This window comes from Salmo salar, chromosome ssa13 (genome assembly GCF_905237065.1).
Source record: "Salmo salar chromosome ssa13, Ssal_v3.1, whole genome shotgun sequence".
Taxonomy (NCBI): domain Eukaryota; kingdom Metazoa; phylum Chordata; class Actinopteri; order Salmoniformes; family Salmonidae; genus Salmo; species Salmo salar.
This window is the reverse complement of record NC_059454.1, coordinates 75,022,949-75,031,869: the sequence shown is the minus strand read 5'-3', so window position 1 is coordinate 75,031,869 and position 8,921 is coordinate 75,022,949. Positions and strand designations below refer to the sequence as shown.

Genomic DNA, 8,921 nt, shown 5'->3' with positions numbered 1-8,921 from the left:
TCTCATATCATTGCTATGCAGACAACACACAATTAATCTTCGCCTTTCCCCCTTCTGATAACCAGGCGGCGAATCGCATCTCTGCATGTCTGTCAGACATATCAGTGTGGATGACGGATCACCACCTCAAGCTGAACCTCGGCAAGACGGAGCTGCTCTTCCTCCCGGGGAAGGACTGCCCGTTCCATGATCTCGCCATCACGGTTGACAACTCCCTTGTGTCCTCCTCCCAGAGTGCTAAGAACCTTGGCGTGATCCTGGACAACACCCTGTCGTTCTCCACTAACATCAAGGCGGTGACCCGATCCTGTAGGTTCATGCTCTACAACATTCGCAGAGTACGACCCTGCCTCACACAGGAAGCGGCGCAGGTCCTAATCCAGGCACTTGTCATCTCCCGTCTGGATTACTGCAACTCGCTGTTGGCTGGGCTCCCTGCCTGTGCCATTAAACCCCTACAACTCATCCAGAACGCCGCAGCCCGTCTGGTGTTCAACCTTCCCAAGTTCTCTCACGTCACCCCGCTCCTCCGCTCTCTCCACTGGCTTCCAGTTGAAGCTCGCATCCGCTACAAGACCATGGTGATTGCCTACGGAGCTGTGAAGGGAACGGCACCTCCATACCTTCAGGCTCTGATCAGGCCCTACACCCAAACAAGGGCACTGCGTTCATCCACCTCTGGCCTGCTGGCCCCCCTACCTCTGAGGAAGCACAGTTCCCGCTCAGCCCAGTCAAAACTGTTCGCTGCTCTGGCACCCCAATGGTGGAACAAGCTTCCTCACGACGCCAGGACAGCAGAGTCAATCACCACCTTCCGGAGACACCTGAAACCCCACCTCTTTAAGGAATACCTAGGATAGGATAAAGTAATCCTTCTAACCCCCCCCCCTAAAAGATTTAGATGCACTATTGTAAAGTGGTTGTTCCACTGGATATCATAAGGTGAATGCACCAATTTGTAAGTCGCTCTGGGTAAGAGTGTCTGCTAAATGACTTAAATGTAAATGTAAGTACAGATACCCCAAAAAGCTGCTTAAGTAGTACTTTAACTTAAGTATTTTAAACCACTTTACTCGTCACAATGTCCGAGTTCTCTACAGTGTGTAAAACATTTTATCAGGTAAGTACAGGACCTGTATGTTATAAAATGTGACAAAACATATGTCAGAAGTGGGATTTGAACCCACGCCTCCATTCGGAGACCAGAATTCCCGTTCATACGGAAGGAGCTGATCCTTGAGTCTGGCGCCTTAGACCACTCGGCCATCCTGACACTGATGTTAAAAGAAGGAAAACAATGGTATTTCAAAATTAGAGCCAGCAATAATTTCAGTTAATTATTATTTTGTGCATTATTAACTACATAGATTGTTGAATGTTCATTTACAGCATAGTCCAAAATCGACAGTAAAACCTTTAAAAAAAAACGCTCATCGGTTAGCGTTAGTTATGCGCATGAGCGTAGGAATGCTTTAATAAATAGTTTCCGGTACTTTGTCGCGAACGTTCTTCCATTTTGTTCTTCAAGGGTATCCACAAACCTCCAGTTGAGCCAACATGTTTCGGTTTGTTAAAGCAGCGATGAACGTCTCCGGTAAGACATCGTTTAAAGTTATAGATATCTGATCCTTCATCTTGTGTTTGTTTGAACATTTCTGTAAACGAGCAATTATTGTGTGACTGTGCTTAGCAACATGGCTAACAGTAGCTGTCTGAAGCTAGCTCGCTAGCCTACCTAACGGTACCAAGTCTTTAGCGCTTGTAATTTTGACTGAGTGAATGTAGCAGCCAAACTAGCGCTACTAGTTGGCTAGCTGCTTACTTATTTAACAAAAAAAACTTTAGCTTGATTGGTCATGTCTGTTTTTATTCTGTAACTTTGTCATTGTTAGCTTAACTTAACAGTGAGGGGAACAATCAGACGGTCATTTCCAATGTCAACTTCCCTCCTAGCTTGTTAGCTAGACTTACGTCACCTCATCCCCAAAGCCAGGCGTTAGGTTGGCTATTGCACCAGTTTAGCATACAAATACATACGTGAAAGTCGGATACTAAAGATCGAACATGACAATGTGATAGTCAGTGGAGAAGTCACATTGACTTTCCATCCCACGACTCTTTCGATAAGATAAGTCCTGGGCTCTAACAAGTTTTGTGTTCCATAACCCTGTTAATTGTTTTACGCCTGTGTTAAACGGTGTAACCAAGGGCTCATAACCTCTGAATCAATGACAATCACTCACTGTGTGGATGTTGTGCCCTGCGCCAATAATGCAGCTATATTTTGTTTTATATATTCAAAGCAGGACAAGGTGCCCGCCAAGTGAGGCTCAGTTCGACGCACTCCCCCGAATTCCATGCCAAGTATGGCACCGGCCTGATGATCGGAGGATTCGCGTTCTGTGTGTCTGTCTGGGGATTTGTACGTTTTAATCTCTTTGTGCACATTTCTTGTATAACACCTTGTGGTATAGAACAATGTATAGTCTTGTGTGTATTATTCCTCCCCCAAAAGTTATGCATCAACATCAAATGTATTTATAAAGCCCTTTTTACATCAGCAGTTGTTACAAAGTGCTTATACAGAAATCCTCACTTGAGTATTCATTCACTTGCTATGTACACACATCAGTTGTGTTTTGTGATGCTCACTCTCCTCGTTTTCAGGTACTGACACAAACCGGCATCACATGGAATCTGTCTCCAGTCGGCAAGGTCCAGCCTAAACCATGGAGGGAGGTAGAAGAATAATGGGCTGAGGCTGCTCCCTTTTCCCCTGTGGAGATAGACCACAGTCAACCACACAACCCTTAACCCAGATATCCCTATAAACATTCTGGTTGTACAGATGGATACCCTCGTTTTCAGCTTGTTACCGCTCTGGCATTACCTATATGTACATTAAATTTAAACTAAAAACGTTGACTGATTATTTTACTTGAGCACACTGTGTCCCCTTTCATGTACCTTTTCAAATGGAAAGGTCTTCACTTGTCAAATGGAATCAGGAAAGTAAGTCAAGAACTTTATGTACAATACCTGCTCAATGTTTAGATGTGTATGTGAAGGTATTTTCAGATCTTATTTGTCAATGTTCCGTGTATTTAAGGATGTCATTCTGTGATTCTAAGGAGGTTCAGGCTTAGATGCATGTCCTGTCACTACTGACTTTTTCCCCCACCCCTTTTTCTCCCCAATTTCATGGTATCCAATTGGTAGTTAGTCTTGTCCCATTGCAACTCCCATAAGGACTCGAGAGGCGACGGTCGAGAGCCGTGCGTCCTCCAAAACACAACCCAACCCAGCCACACTGCTTCTTGACACAACTCAACCCGGAAGCCAGCCGCACCAATGTGTCGGAGGAAACGCTTCTGACATGCCGTAATTGCCTGACCTATATGTAACTGAGAGGGTGCTGTTGCTTTGTAAATGTTTTCCCACATGTCTGATACAGATAGACATGAGATGTACAGCCAGGCAATGCTCACTCATCAGAATCACCTTTATTCACAAAGTACATTTACACAAACACTCAGAATTATTAGGTAATATGGTGCTGCTCGTGACAGAATATTTAGACATACAGACCGTGTTTACTTAAATGATAATGCCCGAGAAGCCGGTGTTGAGGAAATTGGCACAAACACCGGCTTCGGGGGCATTATCACTTTTATACAATGGGTTAGCGTCATATTTTCATTAACGCTTTGATGAATTTATTCATTATTTAATCCTTCCACAAGATAGTCCCGAAACAAATCTAGGGTTGCTACTCAACACGGCTGGTCGCTCATTCTATTGGTTCCGTGGCCAGAGTCGTTCAGTCTATTTGTTCTGTATCTATGGACGCGACCCTGTTGTTCGTTTTAAATGCTCCATTGTACAGTTAATTGTATAGCAAAAACTATGGTGAAAATGGTCGTGTGTGGGCATGCAATGCATCAGCTGCCACCTTCCCTCCATCGCGGTACTGCACGACTCACGGGCATGGAGGCATGCGGGTAAGATTTTTGCTGAACTCTCTTTCAAAATCTCTCCTCTGGCAGGCGGTTCAGGTCAATCGTGACCAAAACCACCCGCCACCTAAACAGTCTCCGTGCTGTAGCCCTCAAACGGCAATGTGGCACATGGACTATGCATTCTTTTGCACATCAAGCCAGCAGTATGCTTAGGGTCATTGTCCTGCTGGAAGGTGAATCTCCGTCCCAGTCTCAAATCTCTGGAAGACTGAAACAGGTTTCCCTCAATAATTTCCCTGTATTTAGCGACAGCTTTCAATTCTGAACAGTTTCCCAGTCCCTGCCGATGAAAAACATCCCCACAGCATGATGCTGCCACCACCATGCGTCACTGTGGGGATGGTGTTCTCTGGGTGATGCGAGGTGTTGGGTTTGCGCCAGACATGGCGTTTTCCTTGATGGCCAAAAAGCTCAATTTTAGTCTCATCTGACCAGAGTACCTTCTTACATATGTTTGGGGAGTCTCCCACATGCCTTTTGGTAAACACCAAACGTGTTTGCTTATTTTTTTTCTTTAAGCAATGGCTTTTTTCTTAACACTCTTCCGTAAAGCCCAGCTCTGTGAAGTGTATGGCTTAAAGTGGTCCTATGTACAGATACTCCAATCTCTGCTGTGGAGCTTTGCCTTCTCTGTAAAAATCACTGAAGCTGGAGACTCATATCTCCCTCACTAACTTTAAGCACCAGCTGTCAGAGCAGCTCACAGATCATTGCACCTGAACATAGCCCATCCAACTACCTCATCCCCATATTATTATTATGTTTGCTCCTTTGCACCCCAGCATCTCTACTTGCACATTAATCTTCTGCACATCTATCACTCCGGTGTTTAATTGCTAAATTGTAATTACTTCGCCACTACGGCCTCTTTATTGCCATTGCCGTTTGTTTATTCCATGTGTAACTCTGTGTTGTTTGTGTCGCACTGCTTTGCTTTATCTTGGCCAGGTCGCAGTTGTAAATGAGAACTTGTTCTCAACTGGCCTACCTGGTTAAATAAAGGTGAAATAAAACAAATTAAATATATACTAGTAGACAAGGTAGTGGCTTTGGTTGGCTAGTTGGAAAGCTTTCTGATGAGTGGTTTGAGGGAGTTGGAGGTTGGCCCTTCTGTGGTGATGGGGGATGTTCCTCCATGGTTACTCCCAGATCCTGTTGTTGATCTAACCTTAGTAAAGAAAAGGAAAGATTGGTCAGAAGTCCATGATATAGGGAAACTGGTTGACAATTCCATTGGTAGAAGTTATATTTTTTTAAACAGCTTTTCACAGATGTCTCCAAGGACGCAGATAGTGGGCGCACAGGATCAGGTGTTGACGTTCCTGAATTTGATGTGCAGATATGTTGAAGACTAACAGATGAACTGTCAGTATACTCTGAACTGTTGGCGATAATAGTTGCCCTCCAGTGGGTGAGGATGTACAACCTGTTAGAATTATAGTATGCTCAGATTATCGGTCTGTGTGGAATAGTTATCATCTGGTAAATCTAATAGGAGTGACCTACTATTGGAGGTATTAATGTTATCAAGAATTGAGAGAATGGGTGTACTAGTGAGATTCTGCTGGGTCCCAGATCATTCGGGTGTGGAAGGGAATGAAATTGTAGACCAGTTAGACAAAAGAGCTTTGAAACTAGATATAATTAATATTAGTGTTCCACTGGGTAGAGGTAAGATCAGAGCCATTTTGATAGATGTGTGGCAGAAGAGATGGGACTCTGAGCACAAGGGCTGGCATGTAAACTCAGCAAAAAAAGAAACGTCCTCTCACTGTCAACTGCGTTTATTTTCAGCAAACTTAACATGTGTAAGTATTTGTATGAACATAACAAGATTCAACAACAGACAAACTGAACAAGTTCCACAGACATGTGACGAACAGAATAGGAATAATGTGTCCCTGAACAAAGGGGGGTCAAAATCAAAAGTAACAGTCAGTATCTGGGGTAGCCACCAGCTGCATTAAGTACTGCAGTGCATCTCATCCTCATGGACTGCACCAGATTTGCCAGCTCTTGCTATGAGATGTTACCCCACTCTTCCACCAAGGCACCTGCTAGTTCCCAGACATTTCTGGGGGGGAATGGTCCTAGCCCTCACCCTCCGATTCAACAGGTCCCAGACGGGCTCTACGCTGGCCATGGCAGAACACTGACATTCCTGTCTTGCGGGAAATCTCGCACAGAACGAGCCGTATGGCTGGTGGCATTGTCATGCTGGAGGGTCATGTCAGGATGAGCCTGCAGGAAGGGTACCACATGAGGGAGGAGGATGTCTTCCCTGTAACGCACAGCGTTGAGATTGCCTGTAATGACAACAAGCTCAGTCCGATGATGTTGTGACCCTCCACCTCCAAATCGATCCCGCTCCAGAGTACAGGCCTCGGTGTAACGCTTATTCCTTCGACGATAGACGCGAATCCGACCATCACCCCTGGTGAGACAAAACCACGGCTTGTCAGTGAAGAGTACCTTTTGCCAGTCCTGTCTGGTCCAGCAACGGTGGGTTTGTGCCCATAGGCGACGTTGTTGCCGGTGATGTCTGGTGAGGACCTGCTTTACAATAGGCCTACAAGCCCTCAGTCCAGCCTCTCTCAGCCTATTGCGGACAGTCTGAGCACTGATGGAGGGATTGTGAATTGATGGTGTAACTGGGGCAATTGTTGTTGCTATCCTGTACCTGTCCAGCAGGTGTGATGTTCGGATGTACTGATCCTGTGCAGGTGTTGTTACACGTGGTCTGCCACTGCGAGGACAATCAGCTATCCGTCCTGTCTCCCTGTCTTAGGCATCTCACAGTACGGACATTGCAATTTATTGCCCTGGCCACATCTACAGTCCTCATGCCTCCTTGCAGCATGCCTAAGGCACGTTCACGTAGATGAGCAGGGACCCTGGGCATCTTTCTTTTGTTGTTTTTCAGAGTCAGTAGAAAGGCGTCTTTAGTGTCCTAAGTTTTCATAACTGTGACCTTAATTGCCTACCGTCTGTAAGCTGTTAGTGTCTTAACGACCGTTCCACAGGTGCATGTTTATGGTTCATTGAACAAGCATGGGAAACGGTGTTTAAACCCTTTACAATGAAGATCTGTGAAGTTATTTGAATTTTTACGAATTATCTTTGAAAGACAGGGTCCTGAAAAGGGACGTTTCTTTTTTTGCTGAGTTTATTTGCCCTCCAAAGAAAGGTCGGTGGACCAAGATTCAAAGATCAGATTAGTAAGGAAGAGGTGATGTTTGCCCGATTGCGCTTAGGACACTGAACTTGTCATTACATCTGGTTGGCAAGCATTTGACTGGTTTGTGTATGGTCAATGAAACGGTGAAGCATGTGCTGTTTTATTGTTGAAGAGAGGGAAAGATTGAAGTGTAGGGTCATTGAGATTGGATGGGTTTGGAAGGGATTTGGGGGAGGGTGTATTAGAAGTTAGTAGGGCTGTTTTTTTTATTTTCTCGGAAGTACTGAGTTAGGTAAGAGGGTTTAGAAATGTTGTAAATAGTGATTGACCACACATTCCAGCACAGTAGGTGGCGGTATGCACCTTTAACGTTGGTTTGCGGACAGTCATTATATCAAAGAAGTAGTGTCTGACTTTATTAGCTATTATAAGTAAAAAAAAAACATGGGGCTACTTTAAGCTAAGAGTAAGTACTAACAAAGTAACAAGATGCAGACCCCTTAACAGTAAGATGAAACTAATGTCAGCTTGTGATGACTTGTGACTTAGAAAGTTAGCACTTACCTAGTAGATAGTTTCCTTCAGCAGATGTTCCCATGTTCTGTTTTGAGATGCATATTTGTTCAAGACGGCTGTCAATCTAAAAACTAGAGCCAAGTCTTTGCAATCGCAAAACATCTCCTTACATCAACCCACTGATGCGCGAGTCCGTATTGGCAGATGTAGCAAATGCAAGCGCCCACAGAACTGAGGGTGAGAGAGAGAGACATCTGCACGAGCTCAACCAGACGCGGGTGCAATTATTGAACTGGGAAAATCTTCACGCTGTGAGAAATTTCACAACATGACGTCACAACCAGGACGATTGGGAAAGATATTACATGACACCCTGTGCTGTGTTTAGTACATTCTGGAACGGAACTGGTGCTGTACAGAACGACCAGTTAGGGAACGCTGTTAGCATGGGCGCTACCCTTTATTAAATACGTCACTCGTTGCTTCAAGCCACACCAACCAAACGGGAGCAAACGTACCTCAAAGTCTGTTCCAGAACCTCAGTTGTCTTCAAAGCGCCACTTCGAGCAGAATGCCTTATTTCAATGCGATGTTGTTTTAAGTCCCATATGTCATTTCTGGAATGGCATTTTAATAAATATTAATTGGAAAAATGTCTGGTCTCTTAGAAGTTTCTTTGAACTAATATGATTAAATAACTTTCATATAAATTAGTCCACTAGTGCTACCCTACTAAACATTATCTTAAAAATTTGAAAAATATATTGTTTCTTGTACATTCTGTAATGAACAACCGGAGTCTGTTTTACATTTATTTTGGTATTTCTCTTATCATAGAAGTAGTCTGACTTTATTAGCTTTTATAAGTAAAAAAAAAAAAAAAACCCATAGGCTACTTTGAGCTACGAGTAAGTAATAACAAAGTAACAAGAAGCTGTGACAAGATATCTGTTGATCATATACATGCTAATTTTGCCCTTCTACTTGAAAATGTGATATTTGGTTTTACAAAATATAGCAAAGACTATGCAAAGCCTTTCTTCTTATTAAACTTCATTGTTATTTTTGCTAAATTCCATATTCATTACTTACATTTTAGTAATAAACCTCTTATTTTTGAGAATGAAATTTAACAATATATAAACAATTTCTTCTCATAACAAAAAAGCAATACAAAATGTAAATGTTTGTACTTTTTACAAGGTCTT

The 8,921-nt window shown here is 43.6% G+C and overlaps 1 protein-coding gene and 1 non-coding gene across 3 annotated transcripts; one reads left to right on the top strand and one right to left on the bottom strand.

Moving 5' to 3' along the window:
* Positions 1–1,162: 1,162 nt before the first annotated feature.
* trnal-caa (transfer RNA leucine (anticodon CAA)) lies at positions 1,163–1,273 on the bottom strand. Its single transcript has 2 exons — positions 1,236–1,273; positions 1,163–1,208 (listed from the first exon to the last, which is right to left on the bottom strand). It is a non-coding gene; the product is annotated as a tRNA-Leu (tRNA).
* Positions 1,274–1,306: 33 nt separating this feature from the next.
* cox7b (cytochrome c oxidase subunit 7B) lies at positions 1,307–2,923 on the top strand. Of its 2 annotated transcripts, none has more exons than XM_014138012.2 (3): positions 1,307–1,594; positions 2,304–2,422; positions 2,668–2,923. In XM_014138012.2, the coding sequence occupies exons 1-3, from the start codon at positions 1,558–1,560 to the stop codon at positions 2,749–2,751; spliced, it is 240 nt and encodes a 79-aa protein (XP_013993487.1). In that variant the 5' UTR covers positions 1,307–1,557; the 3' UTR covers positions 2,752–2,923. The 2 variants fall into 2 exon arrangements, with proteins under 2 accessions (XP_013993487.1, XP_013993488.1); XM_014138013.2 differs by having other exon boundaries at positions 1,321–1,594; positions 2,307–2,422.
* The last annotated feature ends 5,998 nt before the right edge of the window (positions 2,924–8,921 follow it).

Coding starts and splice junctions, on each gene's coding strand:
- cox7b (XM_014138012.2), top strand. CDS start 1,558: ATGTTTCGGTTTGTTAAAGCAGCGATGAACGTCTCCG. Junction 1,595..2,303: donor AGCAGCGATGAACGTCTCCG/GTAAGACATCGT, acceptor ATATATTCAAAG/CAGGACAAGGTGCCCGCCAA. Junction 2,423..2,667: donor GTGTGTCTGTCTGGGGATTT/GTACGTTTTAAT, acceptor CCTCGTTTTCAG/GTACTGACACAAACCGGCAT.